Source organism: Crocodylus siamensis, chromosome 4 (genome assembly GCF_052110815.1).
Source record: "Crocodylus siamensis isolate JL-2025a chromosome 4, ASM5211081v1, whole genome shotgun sequence".
NCBI classification, from domain to species: Eukaryota; Metazoa; Chordata; order Crocodylia; family Crocodylidae; genus Crocodylus; species Crocodylus siamensis.
Genome location: NC_143398.1, coordinates 27,141,595 through 27,162,426, shown reverse-complemented (window position 1 = coordinate 27,162,426; position 20,832 = coordinate 27,141,595). Strand labels below are relative to the sequence as shown.

Genomic DNA, 20,832 nt, shown 5'->3' with positions numbered 1-20,832 from the left:
ATAGAATTTGGGGGTGGAATGAGAATAAAGACGACATTGTGATTCTCTCTGGTCACTGCTGGGAGGATCATAGGTCTATTGGAATAGCTGTGAAGCCATGAGGAAGGTACAAAGGCTGCATGAAAACTTTCAGAAATACAATATTCATAAAAAATGCCTGTAATAGTCTACTGTTTCATCCACAGGTTAAGTTAAAGCCTTTCTACAAAGACCCAGATACTAGTGTGTCTCTTCACCCAATACAGCCTAGGTATTTCTTCTCCTTCCTCATTCCCTGAACAAATATTGATGAAGCCAGAAAGATTTAATCAATTCACATTAACAAGGCCAGGTCAGATTGGTGCAGAGCTCTGCTCAGCATGCTCTGTTCCTCCTCTCCATACAAACACTGGCTTATACCTCCCTCTTGTTCACCAACACTTTTGAAGAACTGCTATTTATCAGTTGCAGTAGGGGGCTGCACCATATAACTCTAACATCAGTTTACCTCCCATTGCACATGAAGCCAGCCACCCCAGCTAGTACTCACAGTTCAGCCAGGTTGGGTTTAGTACTGTACAACACCCAAAGCCTTCCAGCCCTCCACCCTGGGCTCACTTGGTGCTCAGCATGGATGCCTTCTGCATCCATACAGCGCCCCCCACCACTCACTTAGCACTCCACCAGACGGGTACATCCAGTGGTTCAGCTTCTGCTTACTGTGAGTTGGGGGTGTGCATGGAGGCATAAGACAGTTGATGGACACTGAAACCCACCGTTCCTTTTTTTACCTCAAGGGAAGCTTTTCATATAAATGCATTGGAGGCTGTATGTATCCTCATGCTGCCTCTAGGGAGAAGGGAAGTACTGTTGTTCCCCTTCACCACCACCATTGTTCAGTGGCAGCTGAGTATGGATTTTGAAGTTTCTAAATTTTAGACTTAGGTGCCTAAAGTGATAGTTAAAGGCCTTTTGTGGATCTGGCCCTGAACTCCTATGCCCACATAAAGCCTGAGGCAGCAGGGAATCATAGCCAGCCCCCTCCCTCCCCCCCATATCCTAGGCTAATGAGCTAACACCTGGACCATCCATTCTCCCTATACCAAAAGGTCCTGGAGAAAGGTAGTGATTCAGTGTATGCCCTAGAGATGCAGGTAATACGGCTGGCAGAGATCTTGAGCAAACATGCGGAGAAGGGTCAGTGCTGGCAGCCACTAAGGTCAGAATCCTGTTTTACTTTTACACGTCATTTTTGCAACCAAGTAACTGCTGTTATTGCACACACTGCAGTCCTTTCCCTCAGGCAGTGTGGAGTCGCATCCACACAGCTACTGAGTGCATGCAGCAGGCTGTGTGCTCTGGCTAAGCAGGTATGAGGCTTCATGTCAGATGCATAACTGACAGCATTCGTGCCCAGAGGAACCTGAGACTGGCAGGTGTTAGCACTCTCAGAGTGAATGGCAAGCAGGAATTTAAAAACCAGAACTTGACAACAACAAAGAAGGAAAATCCTCTGTGTAAGCAGGTCGCTGACCCTGCTGCCTTGCACAGGGGAGTCAGCTCCACTGTTTCTCAGGTCAGTTTTAGCTCAGCCTTTGGCTTTAGGAGGTGCAATTTTAGCCTTGGTCTTCTCCCCAACACTTATGTTCTGAGTTTTTAACTCTTTAAGGTGCCTCCATCGCCTCCCACCTGATCCCAAGCCTCCCCGCCAGGCAGACCTATCTGCCGACCACCTGTGGCTGGGTTCTGAGCCCTTAAAGGGCCACGTACCTCCTTACACTTCAGCTCTTGGTTGGACCAGCGTCTGCCCCACCGCCCACACACAGCAGCAGCTTCCCTTGGAGGTAGGGCTCTGGCTGGCACCAGCCCTGCAGGCTATTCCTCTGCCCTGAGAGCTGGAGCTGCTACAGGAAAAGATGTTAAATGCTGGGGGGGCGGGCGGGAGTAATGAGGGCACCCCCCAGCTCTTCCCCCGCTCACCTGTCTGTAGTTACACTACTGTTGCACACCAACAAGTAAGATGATCTTTAGTAGGAGGCCCTCACTCATTACCGAAAGTCCGCTAATAACAAAATATTGTACTTACTCACATATCACAAAGTTCCTTTCTTCCCAGTACTGAGGTGTGTATCCTAAACAGGGAAGCTGAGTTTTTCTTTGCTGGAATAGAAGGTGGAATAAAACAAGTAGACATTGCAATTCATGGCTGCTAAGTGCCACTTGTCCCCGGAGTTGCAAAGAGCAGGGGCAGACCCCAGTGTTAGTCCTCACAGCTGCTGACGGGGCAATACCTTTTGACTGAAGAGTCAATGAGCTGGCTGAGGGTGAGTGAGCCACTGCATATAGTCACTACTGGACTGGTGGTAAAAATAAATGCTGAGATGGCAAAATGTACTGTTAATTGCAAAACTTACTAGATTTTAGTGAAATAAGGCCTTGCAAAATTCTCCAAGGCTGGCTCAGCACCTTCTGGGGTGGTGGCCCAATATGCTTAATGGGGCAGTGACTAGGGATTTTCCTATTATACAAATTACATGTCCTTTTTCTCTTGGTGGTCAGGACTTTCAGTTGTTTGAGACTTCTGTGAGTAGCAGCATATTTTGAAATCTCACAGGAAACAAGATAACCTTATTAGTCTGTTGAACTGCAGTAGTTGGATTTTAGAAAGTTTCCTTTTGCTATCCACCTGCTGCTTGTTACTTCTTTTCTGTCCCCTCCCCAGCTGTATCCAGTGTCATGTGCACAGTGCATATCGTTGCAGTAGAGAAGTACAGAACAGTTCCCCTTTTCATCTCCAGATGCATGTGCACATAGACATGCAACACCTTGCATCTGCCAGGCCTGCAGCACCTCTGCTATTCTATTTTGCTAGACACTTTTCTAAAATTACAAGCCTGATTTAGAAACTTCCTTCCCCTGTGTACAAGGCTAATTTAAATTGGCATAGAAGTTATAAGGAAAGTGTTTTAAAGACATCTGGTACCTCCAAAGCTTGATATTTGGTTACTTTGTAAAATTAATCCTATGGTTTCACTTCATTTTTCTCATTGCCATTTGCCTGTCTGCTTTAGACCAAATATACACAATTTTGAAGTTACAGGCAGATAGCAGTAGTCTTGTATAGTTAAAGAAACAGATAATTATGCCTTAGCACTGAACTAAATCCTGAGGTCCTTACCTGAGACACTACCCCCTTGATTTTAATGGGCATTTGCCTTGCAAAAATGAAGTAAAAGATCACAGGATTTAGTTACTAGAGAAGGGACCAGATCCTCATTTGTTATACATCAGTGTAAATATATATTTGTCTAAGATGGGTTAGATATGGATGATCTTATCTTGAGCCAGGGGTTGGAGTAGACGAACGGCCTCCAAGTTGGAGTAGACGAATGGCCTCCTGAGGTTCTTTCCAGCTCTATCTACATTTCTATAGTCAAAAGTAAGGTGACCATAATTGTGTTTTGGCAACAGTCCTGTTTTAAAACACCTGTCCCAGGCATTCCATTGGTTTTTTCAAACCTCCCCTGCTGGGGGAGTAAAAGCTTCTGAAAGTGGGGGAAAAGCATTAATTTGAAGAAACTGATGCTATAACTGGGACTAATGTCTCACTCCCCTCCCCCCTCCCACTCAGCAGCATGCTCCACCGAGACTGGAGCTCAGAAACAAGCATGTACCTTTCCTATTTTGAGATTTGAGACACAGGGTCACCCTAATTCAGTGGAGCTACACAAGATGAGAATTTCTGGCAACACACAGTACTGTATGACTAACTTCACAGACTGCTAAGGGCATGGGGGTTTGCACCAATCCAGGAAAGCAAGCATTGGTTTAAAATTCATTGCTTGAGACAGGCACCTGCTTATTGTAATTGTATAGTGGCATTTATAAACACATCAAGTAAAAATGTTCAGACTTTCACAGCTCCTGCTATTTATTGACAGGAATTTGACAGAGTTGACAGCTAGGTAGCAGCTTTTACATCTGCAGTTTATTTAATCTTCCAGCAATAAATACTGCTGTAACACCTGCAATCTTTTATTTCCTGAAATGACACCCCAAAATGTTTTTACAATACTGACAAGAACTTCAAAATACAGTTCTCTGGAAAATTTCTACTGCGGCAATTATCCTTGCTTAAACACCCAGTGAAACGGACTGAAAAACCTTGCGACCAATACTTTCAGTTTATGACCTATATTACAGACACACTGCAACAAAAAAGCACATCTTCAAATTCCATGGCTTTTGTACAATAAAATAGTGATAATACTGTGGAGCTGGGAACAGTCACTGGATTTTTTTTATATAGATATATTTGAAGATTTAAACAAACAAAAAAAAGTCATTAAAATTAAAGTTGACATCAACCATTGATTCTTTGTAGCAGTAGGCAGAAAAATAAGCCTGACAATAATGGGACACAAATATGTGCTGTGCACTCCCATACCAAAAGGTTTCCACAGCATCAATAATGCTTCTACCTTCAGAGTGCATCATAAATATTAATCTATGCTCACAGCAGCCATGTGAGGCAGGTAAATGTCATTAGCCCCAGGACATGAGAAGGCAATGTGGCTCAGCCAAAGCCACAAAGCATGTCACCGGCAGAACAAGAATTGTACCCGGCTCACACAAAACTACTTTCCTTCTCTATTCACTCACCTCTTCTAATGCTCATGGGAAATGACTGAAAAGGCTTCAAGGAAGCATAGGCCAGCATTTTCTGACAAACGCGTAAAACATTTATAGATTAGCTTGCAGGTGTCATAGGAAATGCAGCAATATGCTGCACATAGCATCATCATACAAAAACATAATTCACTAGTTATTGTGAATGCATGTGTGTTGTGGGTGGGGGAGATCAGCATGGTGCAATGGGGGAAAAGACAAAAAAAAAAAAAAAAAAAATCAGATTCCTTATTACTCTTAGTGTCCATCAGTAAAAACCACAAACACAAAGTTTGGATCTTCCCCAGTTATAATTGATCTGGCCCTTGAACAAAGATTTAAAAAAGGCTCATGGGAAGGAGGCAGGAGATGGAAGAGGGAGAAAAGACACCACTTTAATTCTGTTTTATAATACCCATGTACAGGGAGCTGTGAGGAATTTCAGTCATACCTCTTCCCAGCAAAGGAGATCGTGCTCTCTCTTTTGTCGCTGAAAGGACCAAAATAAAAACATATGTTGTTCCTTCTTCTATCACAAACTACTTCATACACATTAGAATATAGGGGAACAAAACGGATAACACAGTCTTCTATGGAGCATTTGCAATATAAAATAATCTGATTCAGTGGGCTCTCAGAGCAAAAGACCACCACCATTTTTACTTAATCTAAGTGAGGAACTCAAGTATCCAGAAAAGTGTCCTTTTATTCCCCCAGGCTGGTATAGCACTTGTCAAACTGTTATGCATAATGATGTGCCATGGTGTGCTCGAGCTGCCACTGGAGTAAACCAAGAGCAAATGATGTTACATTATTACTCTTTAATACTTTGTTACTGGCCCCCTTCTGCTAGTCTCAATTCTCACTGCATGCGTCAAGAAAGATACTGGCAGTGAAAAGGGTGGCACATCCTTGGTACCTTACTCAGCATCCAGCTCTGCTGTGGAAAGCAAAAGCCTTGTACCGTCAGGCACTGCTAAGTGCAAGCAGGTTCATATACACAAACAGCAACACTTACTACTGGAGTCTCAAAAATTCCTTGCAAAATCTTGCAGGAGCTAAGGAAAAAAAAATCTCATTGGATGATAAAAAAAAAAAATCTTACAGTTTTGTCCCCAACCCAGCAGGAGCTGGGAGTCCTCGGGAGACAAGGAAAAGAGCCACGGTGGTGAGATGAAATGGAGTACTAGTAATTCCTATTAGCCTAGTCACTCCTGTTGGATTCAACACCAGCGTCAACTGAAGCAGCCCACTGATCCTCGCTGAGGCAGGAGACAGAATACGAAAGTGTTTAGCCTTGGATGGAAAAGAGCACTGGGTGAGCAGAGTTCACCAAGGCTCTGTGACATGTTCTTGTTTGCTGGGGATTTGCATAAGGTATAAAAATGTACGCAAACAAGTATTTTGCAACACCTCAGAATACTAGGTTACTGCCTGAGTCCTAACACCTGTACAGAGCTAGAACCAGAGAAGTTATAATGGAAGTACATAAGAGAGCTAAGTGCCTGGAGTAAAGTATCATGGCTAGAACAGGTGCACAACTGTCCTCATTTCGTGGAACAACATTTAAGGCAGGGACAGAGCTTTTTCCATGGACAACTGCCCTCCAAGCTCAGCAGTTCTGATACCACATCTTCCCAAATAACAACAGCGCTCTGTTACATTTAAAAAATATCTAACATTAATGCCAAGGATGTGACTGGTGACCTTAGTTACATCCCCAAGCTTTGTACTTGCAGTTTATTTTCATTTCTTAGAGGAATGCCTTTGCATTCTTTATACCAAATCTTCCATGTTTGCCTTCAGCTCCAGTTCAGAAATTTGTTTGGTCATCCCATGCATTATTACCTCCAACATGGATAGTTTGTGCAGCTGATCATACCCGAGTTCGCTCTGTAAAAACATCCAGTTGTGACAAGTAAGTAGCCACGCAAGCAAGTCTTGAATCCAGAGGGTCAAAGGACTCTCTGAAAAAGAATTCCTCGCTGGGATACAGCCCGTGGGGAACATCACTGCTTGAGGTTGCCACACTTGAGGTTGCCACACTGCTGACCAGCTAAAGTAGCTCCACCAGCAGCAACACTGGGCACTATAAAATGAAGCGCACAGGTCCCATGGATGTAATATAAGCTTTGTAGTCTGGCTCGTTCAATAACAGCAGAGATGCACTAAACTGCTACAAGGATAAGACACACCAAGCCAAGCCATTTAATACAGTCACTGCACAGCGATTTCTTTGCTCAGTACAGACAAGAGCCCGTTTCTTATCAGAATCATTTTTAACCTGTCAAACTTGTGGCTTCGCAAGCCTCAAATGAGCCACCTTATAAACACTTAAACAACAGATACAGACCCAACATTACCAAGGTACAGCCAAGCACCCCGCCTGACCCCACAAAATGGATACACATACTTAACAAATGGATGGTTTCCACCCAAGTGTGATATGTTGAGGTCCTATGATTTGAATGGTTGCTTTAAAAAGCTTCACTGATTTTTAAACAGATTAGGTCTCGAAGGGGAAGGTGGAGGTAGGGAAGGCAGTGGTGGGAAAGGCAGTTCAGTACATCTTAAAGGAAAAAAAAAATCTGCCAGTTTTGTTAATCCAGTCTTGTTTTCTGGTATATGTAACAATTCCCTTAAATTTCATCCCAGTTAATGCACTCTAAGATTACTTCCTTCTCCCTCTCATACACTCATCTGAACCTTATTCCCTTTACTTAGCACCACAGAGGCAAAGAAAAGAGGTAAAGCTGTTGCAAGACTCCAAACCAGTGCAGCTGCAACTAAACCAAGCTGCTAAAATAAGGAACTGCAACAAACTATAGTACACCTGGTACAAGTAGGATATCTGTGCACTGAAACTGGAAAAAAATGATGTTCTGAGGGCTACAAGTACAAAGGGATTATCAAGCAATTTTAATGTAAAGCCATAAGCAACCAAACCTCTGCAAAAACCAAAACTCAAGCAGCTACGATGGGAAACCTGAACAAATGTATCTGCTGAACGCTGTTGCAATTCATTCCCATCCCTGGCCATGATATATGATACACGGTTGCTATATTCCATTTTTTTTCCTGGTTTTCCCTCTGAAACATCACTTGAATTTCCTTTAGGGAATACAGGAGATAGGAGGTCAGATGACTTGTCCAACCTGTCTTGTATTCAGTCTCTGGCTGTGGCCTATGACTCAATTTAACAAAACACCTGATAATTCAGAATAGCCAGAAACATACTCATCACCACTGAGGAGAGGAGAATTTGTTTTTACCACAAATCATAACCAATTTTTACCCAAGTTACTGACTGCATCTAAAGATGCTTGATATTTTATTCGTTTCTTATTTTTTATTCTTTCAATATGCCATACCAATATCTTTCAGCAGAGACCCTAATTTCATTGTACTTTGCATATAGATTTTCCTTTTTCCTTCAAAGCGCTGACTTTGAAGTGCTGCTGTCTTTTGTAATACAAGAAAAATAAAAGCTCTTCCACCAACTTGACTGTCCTTATCTATTTGCTTTCATACCTATATATTTACTGATGTATACATCTGCTCATCTTTCTTGTCTTTCCATGCTGAAGTTATATGTTAAACATTTTCAGAAGTATTTTGTGTGGCTTTATTACTGATTTTCTGTCTGTGAACTCAAAAGAAATGTCTTATGCTTGATTCCTTCATACTGAACAGCCATAGCTTTAGACAATCAGTGAGATTTGTGGGTTCTCAGCAACTTGAGCTGTCAAACAAACCTGAAACTGCTTTGGAAGTCTGGCTCCCCACTCCTATGAAGTTTTGCCTATTTGAAAAAAATGTTTTGCCCTTCGTTTCTGCCTTAGACTTTAAGATGTGGCAAATAAGAGTTAATGCAGTTTGGAAGGACATGCCATTTTAAAATTATTTGCCAACTTCTGACTGTGAAAATGTAGTGTATTACAAAATAATCCTTCTTATGAATAGTCCCTCAAATCTATAACTGTCATCTACCATCACACGGCCCAGATTCACGTATAAAGCCTCACTTGACTACAAATGCAAGGACAAATTCCATCTGTCCAATCAATTGAATGCCAGCTTTCCAATTTTTCTGGAGAGTCTCGCTCTTTCCATTTTCCATCTTTTAGCTCTAACACTTTTGTCCACCTATTCAAAGAAAAGCAGAATTCCAAGAAACCACTGCAATCATTTGTCATGAACTTGTAGTGCTCTTTGTATCAATGCACAACAGCTGTCCCAGGAGTGGTTGTAAACCGTATCACTTCTAACACCTGATACAGTTCAGGTCCAGCTAAATTGCTGCAGCCTGCAACGACCTTACCTTTGTAGGGACAAGCAGCAACCAAGCTTGGCAAATGCTAGGGTAAATTGTCCCTCGTTCCATCCCATCATGCAGTGCTTCATATCTAAGACACCCTAAAAGCCCCGCTCCTAGCAGCAATGCTGAGCACTACAGAACAGAGTGCACAGGTCCCATAGGATAAGACTCGTGTGAATGCACTGATTCTTTCAAAAGCAGTACACATGCAGCACAAGGATGTGCAACACAAAGCCATTGACAAGAGCCTGTTTCCTACTTAAATCAGTTTTAATCCAGGTCAAACTTGCTTCCCACCTCAAATGACTATTTCCTTGAATTTGGTCTGCTACATTAGCCAAAATAAACTACAGTTTTCTCCCTTTCCCACTCCAACACTCACATAATGTTCACGTTAAGATTGTTTTTAGGCTTACAGTCAGGACAGGGCAAATCAGTTTAATATTTATACTGGGCTTGTGACTGAAATTCCAGCACTTTACAGAATATCTCAATAAAAGTAAGTAAATCTAAAAACAATCAACAGTAGGGGTATTCTTTTTCTCTGTTCAGTCCTCCATATTGTAATAACCATTGCACAGCATTGAGGGCCCAAGATTAGAATTAGTTCCTACAAAAGGAAAGGAACTATTATCAGTCTTTCATCTGGGTAGAGCAGCTGTGTGTAACTACAGATTTCTGTCAGTACTTCAGCTACAGTATGGTTGCCTTCATCTTATTAAGACTACCTCATTACCACTATCCACTCCCATTTGCATACTACAGCTTAATGCCCATAGTGTAGAATTTAAAAAGCTTTCATGGCTCAACATCTTTTCCCACCATTTATCTGCAGAGAAACAATTGATTCAGCGCAGTCACCTGTTTTTTGGAGATTGTCTCCAGTTCCCCAGATGGGCCAGCCAACTTACTGAATTGCCAAAATCTGTGCTTCCTGTGGTATTTAGCAAGAAGTTGCCTTGCTGTTCTTAGCTATTTGTTTCTCCAATCTCTTCTTTGTCCTCTGATCTCCATTTTTTATTTGCCATGTAGCAGACAGACATATGTGTCTGTTCTTTAGAAATAGATGACATTTCTGTATTGAGCTGGAGCAAAGAGGTGGTTTCTCACACTTCTGCTGGCTGAGTTTTGCACTGGGATAAGCAAACAAGTAATGACTCACTCAAAAATCTTTTTGAAGACATATTGTTCCTGGCTCCTCAACTCTAATGCAAAGATATGGGACCCAATTCTTGTTAGGCCTCAGGAACTCCTGGAATCAACATAATCTGATGGCTGATGAAGTAGTTGTGGGTAGAAATACAGAGAAATGTCTTGCCTGCTCTGTGTCCTTTTCCCTCCTGTAGGTAATGGTGGTATTAGAGAATGGTAGTGGCAGCTGCAAGGGCTATGGCTCAAGCTCCATCTCACCTCATCAAGGTTTCGCTTCTTTTCTCTAGTTCAGGGTTTCTTATAGCCCTCCTCCCAAAAACCTGTTGGCAGAATAACTAAGCTCCCACATCTGGTTAATAGAAGGTCTTGCATCCCATTTCTGTAAACCTGGCAGCAAACCCTGGCTTCATGAAGTATGACTATTGCTGCCAAACTACTGCATATAAATTAGTTTTTTACAGGAGTTTGACTTCATAGGCATGGACTTTAGATTCACTCTGGACATTGTCGTTCTCCAGTAATATGCCTGCTATATCAAGATGTTGACCTCATGGTACATTTTGGCTTCACCTGACTCCATGTGCACTTAAAAGAGAGACAAATTACACAGATTTTGTTTGGTTTTTTTTAAAGGCTTGATTTTTGCTGCCCGTCAGCACTGTCTCAACATATTGCACAATGTTTTATTATAAAAAAGTGTCTTCTGCATCAGGCAGAAAGAAAAGTTTCCTCAAGGAGTTGCTAATGCGTACCATTGTCTGTAGTTAGAGGTAAGTGGTTGTTTAGGTGGCCATCAGGAAGTGGGACCTAATTGGACAGAAACAAAAACTTATTAGTTGCCTGTCCAAAAATTGCATGCATTGCATAGTTTTGATTTGAATGCAGTCCCCTCATTTTTGGCTTTTCTGTGTTCTTGTGATTTCTCCTTTCCAGGAAAGTATAAACCATCTACCTATAACAGCCTAGCTTAAAAAATACAAAAAACCAAAAACAACCCCCCCCCCCCAAACACACACACACACGTGCTCCTCAAACTTTTTAAAAGCTTCTTATCATGCTTCTATTTAAGAGGATTCTGTTTGATCATCTTACACAAGAAAAGTTTTGGATGCTATCGTTCACTCACATAAGAGCTGTTTTTTTAAACAAACTGTATTCTGCTTGAAAATGGTTATACCATTTCTTTAAATTTATCACAAAACAATTACTCTTACCGATATAGATTTATATGAGCCCAATCTGAAACGACAGCAGATGATTTCCACTATGAATCTTCCAATGCCATGTAAAATGCCTGTAATATCAAACAGGGTTTGAGTTTTTACAGGGACGAGAGAAGAACTCTGCACTAAAAGCTTTTGAAATGACAACCACAAAAAACTATTTCAGGAACAGAAAAAAAAATATGTTTATACTCTTCCTGATTTCCTTAGAGACTTCTAAGTTGTAATGAAAAATATTTTAGTTCTTACAAATATCAGAACAAACTCTCCCCATAAGAAAACGTAAATTAATCAACAAAGAGATTTGCACTTATTCACTGGCTGAGTCAGGGGTGAGAAACAAAAAAACCTGATTCTTGATTGACAAGACGAAAAAAAAAATATCCACCCATAAAGAATGACTCTGTTTTCCACCAAGGACCTGACAGCTTTTTTACTAGCTTAGTTTTTAAACCAAAAGAAGTATAAGTGTACTGTATTCTACAAAGTGTCCCCTGACAACAGGCATGTGCTACACACTTGCACCATGCACTGAATAAGTCAGTGCTTTGAACCAGGGCTCGTCTATGATTTATAACAAGGAAGACACTGAACAAAATAAGTTCTTAAAGTGTAAATCCCATCCAGGACACTGGTAATCTGAGTTAAAAAGCAACTTTTTGTCCCAGGAAGCAACACAGAACCAATTAGCAGTTTCAAGCTACAGAGGTTTTCTATGGAACTGTTCCAGGCACATACATTTTCACACTTTTCTATTTCTATAGAAACACCAATATATTATTTTTTCCTTTGAGACTAACGGAATTTGTAAATAGTTTATTGGGCTTGGTGGTGGCTGGAAAATCCAGAATGGTCACTCAGTCAAAGTAGGAAAAGACTGAGTAACTTTCTGGGAACAAGGTCATAGAAAGGCTGTTTTCAGTACCACTGTGGGAATGGAAAAAAAAAGACAGACCAGGATATCAGCCTTGGTTACAAGCTGTGGCAGCAAAAACCAGAGTAAGACAAAAAAAAGATTAGTACAGCCCTTTTGCAAGGATGACCAGTTACAAGCTCAAAGAAAATTGGTTATCAGAGACTACTCAAGACACTACAGTAAAATCTCTGTTATCCGGCATTCGCCTTAACTAGAATACTTTATTAACCGGAATTTCAGTGGCAGGATGCACATGATGCTATGCTGCTTTGCTGTCTGCTGTGCCATTTTCAGCAGCAGGACTCACACTGCAGTGTTAAGTGTACTGTACTTTTACGTGACCTGGGCATACGCCATGCACTGTCAATGGTATACTACATGTAACTTTAGTGTACTATACTGTACATTACTGCCTCAGGATTTCTCTTCACTCCAGTGCTGTTTTACTACTACTCAGTTGGCGAGTACCGGTATACTACTTTATTCTTTATACAGTATGTTATACTGTAATGTATTGTACACAAATTCTTTGAAAATTTGCACTACAAGTATGGCACTGTTTTCCTTGCTAGGTATACTCTCAGATAACTTGCACCCCCGTCCCCTACTCATGCCAGATAACAGATATTTTACTGTATTAGCGACCTGTCTAAATTGGATGATGGGTATATTTTTTCTAATATTTTTAAAACAAAACAAAACAAAAAACACCCCTGCATTTGAGTCAGCACATCATTGCCTAGTGAGGGTGAGTAAATGCAGAGTATAATCTATACCTTTGTTTCACTAGATAAATAAAATATTTATAATATGGATATCTAACAGAATACAGGGGCCTTTGCTCAGCTTATATTAAGTCAGAAGTAATTACTGTCAGCAAACAGTCCATTCAAGATTTAACATAGTAAAAACCTTGTAGTAGCTTCAGTGAGAACTATACCTCAATATACCTTTACCAGCTTTGGGACTGGTTAGCAGAACTGGGCCCCAAATGCAGGAATTAGATCAATATATATCATTGTATAGTTTTATAGTTTCTAGGGTCGGAAGGGACCTGAGCAGATCATCTAGTCCGACCCTCTGCCATGACAGGAAAGAATACTGGGGTCAAATGACCCCAGCAAGATGTTCATCTAACCTCCTCTTAAACACCCCCAGGGTAGGAGCCTGCACCACTTCTCTTGGAAGCTGGTTCCAGACCCTAGCCGCCCTGACTGTGAAGTAGCGCCTCCTGATATCTAACCTAAACCTACCCTCTGCCAGCTTGTGACCGTTATTCCTGGTCACTCCTGGTGGTGCTCGGGGAAACAGTGACTTCCCCAATGCCTGTTGATCCCCCCTGACTAGTTAATAACAGGCCACAAGATCCCCCCTCAGCCTTCTCTTTTGGAAGGCTCAGGTCCCGCAGCCTGTCCTCATAGGGCCTGCCCTGCTGTCCCCTGATCATACAAGTGGCCCTCCCCTGGACCCTCTCCATGCTGTCCACATCCCTCTTGAAGTGTGGCGCCCAGAACTGGACGCAATACTCCAGCTGCGGCCTGACCAGTGCCGCATAGAGGGGGAGGATCACCTCCTTGGACCTGCTCAAGATGCATCTGCGGATGCATGTCAAGGTACGGCTGGCCTTCCTTACTGCCTCCCCACACTGCCAGCCCATGTTCATCTTGGAGTCAATGATGACCCCCAGATCCCTTTCCACCTCCGTGCTGACAAGAGGGGAGTTCCCCAACCTGTAGGTATGGTGCCAGTTGTTCCTCCCCAGGTGCATCACCTTGCACTTGTCTGTGTTGAAGCCCATCCTATTCTCGTCCGCCCACCCTTGTAACCTGTCTAGGTCTGATTGTAGCCTGTTGCATCCTTCCAATGTTCCCACGTCCCCCCACATCTTAGTGTCATCAGGAAATTTGAACAGGGTGCTTTTTACCCCCTCATCCAAATCGCTGATGAAGATGTTGAACAGTGCGGGCCTGAGGACCGAGCCCTGCGGAACCCCGCTGCCCACGTCCTTCCAGGTTGAGAAGGACCCATCTACTACCACCCTCTGGGTGCGGCCCACCAGCTAGTTGGCGACCCATTTGTCTACACCACAGCCCCCCAGTTTCTTAATGAGAACAGGGTGAGAGACAGTGTCAAAAGCCTTCCTGAAGTCCAGGAAGATTATATCCACCGCTACCCCTGCATCTAATGATCTGGTGATCTGATCGTAAAAGGCCACCAGGTTGGTCTGACAGGACCTGCCACTGATGAACCCATGTTGGTTGCCCCTAAGCATGCAGTCCCCTGCTGGCCCCTCCTGGATGTGTGCCAGCATAATTTTCTCAAACAGCTTGCCTAGGATTGAGGTGAGACTAACCGGCCTATAGTTTCCCAGGTCCTCCTTCCTGCCTTTTTTGAAGATGGGGACCACATTGGCCCTCTTCCAGTCCTCCAGTACCTCGCCAGAGCACCACGAGTGCTCATAAAGTTGTGCCAGGGGACTTGCAATGACCTTGGCCAGTTCCTTTAGAACTCTAGGGTGGGAATCATCCGGGCCGGCTGACTTGAATACGTCCAACCCCTCCAGAAGCTCCCTAACTAAATCCTCAGTAACCCGTGGCCCAGGTGTGCCTCCCCCGGGGCCCGAGGGGGGCCCAGCAGGGAGGTGGCTGTTCTGGTCCCTACTAAGGAAGATGGAGGCAAAGAAATCGTTAAACATGTTAGCTTTGCCGTCTGGTGTGACGACCAAGTTTCCCATGGCGTCCTGCAAGGGCCCCACATTACCCGGGACCTTCTTTTTACCCCCTACGTATTTAAAAAAGGACTTCTTATTGTCCTTAATCTGGGAAGCTAGCCCCAGTTCCATCTCTGCCTTAGCCTTCCTAACTACTCCCCTACATCCCCGAGCAACTACAGAATAGCCCTCCCTGGTGATGACCCCTTCCTTCCATTGGGTGTAAGCCTCCTTTTTAGCAAGGAGACATTCCCGGATGCTTTTGGTGAGCCACGGAGGCTTGTGTGCTCTCTTGCTCCCTTTGATCCTCGTTGGGATTACCTTCCTTTGGGCTTGGAGGATCATCTCCTTGAGGAGCGACCACTCTCTTTGGACACCTGGCTAAGGAGATATATATATATATCTCAGTATATCCAAGTACTTCCAGGAAAAAGCAGATACAGTTTTTAATTATCAACAAAAACAATGGCACATCCACCCTGAGTGCCCTTAGAGGTTATTTACATATTACCTTGCGATTAAAAATTGAATAGAATCTAACAGCCTAGTAGCTAGGCTCTCTAACATTCATGGCTATCTAACAGCTCATTTGCACAAACTCTTAAGAAAGTGTGACTGGTTAATGGAATCTTGGCTTTTAATCATGACACCCTACCCATCCGGTAAGGCTGTAAAAGAGAATGCATGGTACACTACCTGTAGTTGAGAAAATTCCTCCAATAATACCACAGAGTCTCACTAAGAACTGCCAAAAGGGCATGTGTTCTTCTGTCACTGTCACCATAAGCGAACTGATGTCATATTTCATGAATATTCCTGACACCCCATGGCTGCCAGCTGCATGGTTTATGACTCTTTCCTAAGGATGGGAGGCAAGAGAAACATACAAGTTATGGCAATACCACTAATGAGAATATCGATCACAAGCAAAGCATTATTTAATGGACAAGGTTGATAAAGAAAAAAAAACTTGTTGTTCAAATGATCAGCAATCAACATGAGACAACAAAGCATCAAAGGATTCTTAGTTTTAATTTCTCCCTGAAATCCTTTCAGGTTGCCAATTTTTTTTTTAGATTACTGAAGTAAGCCTTACGCTGAAGGGCCCAGAACTAACTGTCAATATTTTCAGCAGTCTCACTTGGGACCATTTACATGAACTTGTAAATGTAGCTCCAAGATGTTTATTTTTCCTGTTGCAAGTTCACATATCATTTTTTGTCCTGTATCTCCAAGAAGTTTGTATACTTTTTACCATTTTCAAAGTGCCAGTGTTTATGTATGTAAATTTGTTCTCCCCACCTATGATATTACCCTACATTTGCTTGGCTGATTCTTACCTTGTTAACTTGAATCTTTGTTACTCTTATAAATTACTGGTTACTGCTATTCATAATGTCCTGTTAAATTAAGACCGTTCTGTAAGCTTGAATATGCTTCCTACTATCCTTGTTCTCCCGACTGTTATTACGGTCGGCAGGGATATGCAAGATGGGCCGTATCCAATTCGGATTTGGCCCGAATCAAGGGACAGTGATTCAATTAATTGATTCAGATCATTGCCCTGATCCGATTCAGCTGAATGCAAATCTGAAGATTCGATACTGATTCGGAGAATCAACGATTCAGCCACAGACACAGCTTTAAATGTTTTTTCTATGTACCTCGAGGTACGAGGCATGACTCGTAATTGCTGAGATGGTGGGGCAGATGGAGCGTCTCACAGGAGTGTGGGGGGGCCCCCCCCGTGTACTTGGCAGCAGGCCTGGAAGTGGACTGGAAGTACGTCCATACCACTTCCAGGTCTGCTGCCCCCCACCCCCCCGCACCTCCCCTGCTCAGTGATCGGCCATGGGGGAGACCCAGGTGCCCCCCCAGACACAGGAGGTTCAGTTGCCAAGCCAGGGGGCAGGGTCCCCCACATGCTCTGCAATGGCCCCAGAAGTTTACTGGAAGTGCTTCTGGTCCACTTCTGGGTCTGCCACCGAGTGCGCTGGGGACCCCCCCGTGGTATGCTCCATCTGCCCCAGCATCTCGGCATTCACAAGCTGCCTGGTACCTTGAGGTATGTACAAAACACATTTAAAGCCGTGTCTATGTCCGAATCATCGAATCTCTCCAAACGGATTCCGATGGTTCCGTTTTGATTTAGACAGATTAAAGAGTCTCAGTTTGATTTGGGGATTCGGCCACCAAATCGGGCTGAATCTAATCAGTGACTGAAGCTTCGCACTAATGGTCCCCGACCCCTAATGGTCAGTGATAAAGCCAGTTAAATGGTTTTATCATAACATGCACAGTGAAACTCTTCAAATGGTTTTCAAGAGAAGCAAAGTCTGATCAAATTAAAGTTTCTTTGAACTCACAGAATCATAGAAAATTAGGGTTGGGAGGGACCTCAGAAGGTCATTTAGTCCAACCCCTTGCTCAAAGCAGGACCATCCCCAACTAGATCATCTCAGCCAAGGCTTTGTTTAGCCGGGTTTTAAAAACCTCCAAGGATGGAGATTGCACCACATCTCTGGGTAACCTGTTCCAGTGTTTTACTACCCTCCTACTCAAAACTCTTCCTAATACCTAACCTAGACTTTCCTTGCTGCAACTTGAGACCATTACTCCTTGTTCTTAGTGTTGGCAGATGACAGAACAGTCTAGCTCCATCCTTTTCGGAACCACCCTTTAAGTAACGAATTAAAACTATTAAATCCTCTCTCAGTCTTCTTTCTCAACTAAAATAAGCCTATGTCTCTCAGCCTCTCCTCAGAAGTCATTTGCCCCAGTCCCCTCAATATTTTCATTGGCCTCTGCTGAACACTAATTTGTCCAAATCCATTCTGTAGTGGGGAGGGCAGAACTGAGTACAGTACTCTAGATGTGACCTCAACAGTGCTGAATAGAAGGGAATAATCACTTTCCTTGATCTACTGGCAACACTCCTACCAATGCAGCCCAGTATGCCGTTAGCCTTCTTCACAACAAGGGCACACTGCTGGTTCATATTCAGCTGATTGTCCCACTAATCCCCAGGGTCCTTTTCTGCAGAGTTGCTGCCCAGCCAGTCAGCCCCCAGCCTGTACCGGTGCATGAGATTGTTCTGTCCGAAGTGCAGGACTTTGCACTTGTCCTTGTTGAACCTCATGACATTGTTTGGTCCAATCCTCCGATTTTCTTGGTCACTCTGAATCCTAACGCTACCCTCCAGTCCTCATGCATCTTTGTGTCATCTGCAAACTTGCTGAGGGAGCACTCCATCCAATCTTCTGGGTTGTTGATGAAGATATTGGACTATACTGGCTCTGAACTGACCCCTCAGGCACTCTACTTGATACTGGCTACTACCGGGCAGACAAAACAATTGATTACTACTCTTTGAGCCCAACAATCCTGTCAGTTTTCCATCCACCTTAGATGCAGTTTGCTACCTTTTGGTTGTAAATGGTCTTGATAAATATGCTGTCAGGTAAACACTGTTGTGGAAATATGCAGGATAGCAGAGGAGAGCTAGTTCACTGAAGGAAGACAAATTCAGCAACAACTAGGCTAATGAGATAAAGTAGATAAAAGTGAAAAAAACTAAACAAAGTCAATATATTACAGTGTAGTTCTACCCCATTTAAACACAATCCTTCCTGCTTGTTATTAAAAAACAAATAAAAAACTACAACCTGTTGATTCTGTTGTCAGAATCAAAAGCTGACAACAGCTAGGAAAACAGACATCTCTGCCTTATGCAGTAAAATGGAAGTTGACAGGCAGAAGCATATTACACTTATAATGTAAAGTCGCTCCTGTGACAGGATGCCAGTTTCACTCATCAATTACAATAGCTGCCACAGACCTTTTATTGCAACATTTAAAAAACTATAGCAGAGAAGACACTTAGGTTTATTTCCTGCTTTTGAAAACCAGCAGATTGCATTAAATCAGGGCTGTCCAATATCCCCAGTTCTGGGATGCATGCAGCACTAGCCACATGCTTCAGGGGGGTGAACCCCCCAGGATTTCCCATAATACTATGTAGGCAACAGACAGCTCCCCTCTGCATGGGCTGCACAGGCTGCACGCAGACTCACACCACACGGGCTGCACGGCTGGCACATTGGCCTCAGACCTTCCCCCACCATGCAGCTGTGGGAGAGGTAGCTACAGGGTCCTGTGGGCCAAGTGCTGGCCCCTTTTACGTGTGGCTCAAGGGCTGCCAGCTGGACAGCTTTGCATTAAGCAGAAAAACACAGAAGCAAGCATACATCAAACTGACACTGCATATGAATGAAAGACTGGCTCCTATTAGTAAGGTCACTAGGCAAAGCCAAGGATCATTAATAACAATTTTTTTCTGATTGGTATACAGGGCCCTACTGGAAATCCTGAACTGTCATACATCGGTGGACTTGAACAGAGCTGTAACATTTTACTAGCAGGGGATCTGTCTGCATCATAATAGAAACATGAAAACATATGACAAGCATTAGCCTTCACTCAAGTCTCATGTAGAACAGGATGCTTTAACAAATTCAAACAAAGATTTTCAAACAACAGAATTAGCTAATAATTCAAACCATGACTTTGCAATGACAGCTAAACCCTACTGAGGGTCAGGTTTAATCTGTGATGAGGTGATACAATATGGATCATGAATTTTTCAAGTCCTGAGCATTAGGGCTGTGCGAAGCTTCAGTAGCCAATTCAATTCTGAGGAGATATAGATTTCATAGACATTAGGGCTGGAAGGGACCTCGGGAGATCATTGAGTCCAGCCCCCTGCCCAAAGGGCAGGAAGTCAGCTGGGGTCATAGGATCCCAGCAAGATAAGCATCCAATTTACTCTTGAAGGTGTTCAATGTAGGTGCTTGAACCACCTCCGCTGGCAGACTGTTCCAGCCCTTGGGGGCTCGGACAGTAAATAAATTCTTCCTTATGTCCAGCCTGAAACGGTCTTGCAGGAGTTTGTGACCGTTCGACCTCGTCATCCCTTGGGGCGCTCTGGTGAACAGACGTTCCCCCAGATCCTGGTGGTCACCCCTGATAAACTTATAGGTGGCCATCAGATCACCCCTGAGCCTACGCTCTTCCAGGCTAAAGAGTCCCATGGCTCTCAGCCTGTCATCATAAGATCTGTTTTCCTGACCTCTGATCATGCGCGTGGCTCTCCTCTGGACTCTCTCAAGCTTCTCCACATCCTTTTTGAATTGTGGAGCCCAAAACTGGATGCAGTACTCCAGCTGTGGCCTCACCAAGGCTGAGTACAAGGGGAGAATGACGTCCCGGGATTTGCTCGAGAAGCATCTATGGATGCAAGCCAGCATTTTGGTCGCTTTACTAGCCGCAGCATCACATTGCAGGCTCATGTTCATCTTGTGGTCAATGATGACCCCCAAGTCTCTTTCTTCTGTAGTGCTATCCAACATAGCACTGCCGAGCCTATAAGGAAGCTGCAGGTTTTTCCTCCCAAGGTGGAGAACCTTGCATTTTTCGGTGTTAAACACCATGAGGTTCTCGTCCGCCCATTTGCTGAGCTTGTCCAGGTCAGGCTGGATCACCCGCCTATCTTCTGGCGTGGATGCTTTGCCCCAAAGTTTGGTGTCATCGGCGAACTTGGCCAGTCCACTCCTGACTCCAATGTCCACATCGTTAATGAAGATGTTGAACAGGATGGGTCCCAGGACAGAGCCTTGAGGGACCCCACTGGTCACAGGGCACCACGATGAGTGACTGCCATCAGTTACAACCCTCTGGGTCCGACCACGGAGCCAGTTTCCCAGCCAGCGGATCGTGGTGGAGCCAAGGCCACAACTGGCCAGTTTGGCCAAGAGGTGATCGTGGGATACCAGATCAAAGGCTTTTTTGAAGTCAAGATATATGACAT

The 20,832-nt window shown here is 43.6% G+C and overlaps 1 protein-coding gene across 6 annotated transcripts in view; it reads right to left on the bottom strand.

Moving 5' to 3' along the window:
* Positions 1-3,895: 3,895 nt before the first annotated feature.
* The window catches only part of ERGIC2 (ERGIC and golgi 2), a 41,036-nt gene continuing 24,099 nt past the window's right edge, over positions 3,896-20,832 (bottom strand). For 5 of the 6 annotated variants that reach the window (XM_090042046.1, XM_090042047.1, XM_090042045.1 and 2 more), the window contains 3 exons: positions 15,663-15,825; positions 11,332-11,411; positions 3,896-10,924 (listed from right to left, as the gene is read on the bottom strand). In XM_090042046.1, coding sequence (XP_089898172.1) covers positions 10,859-10,924; positions 11,332-11,411; positions 15,663-15,825 — 309 coding nt within the window. In that variant the 3' untranslated portion in view covers positions 3,896-10,858. The remainder of the gene's footprint in view (positions 10,925-11,331; positions 11,412-15,662; positions 15,826-20,832) is intronic. The other variant, XM_090042050.1, reaches the window with a different exon arrangement.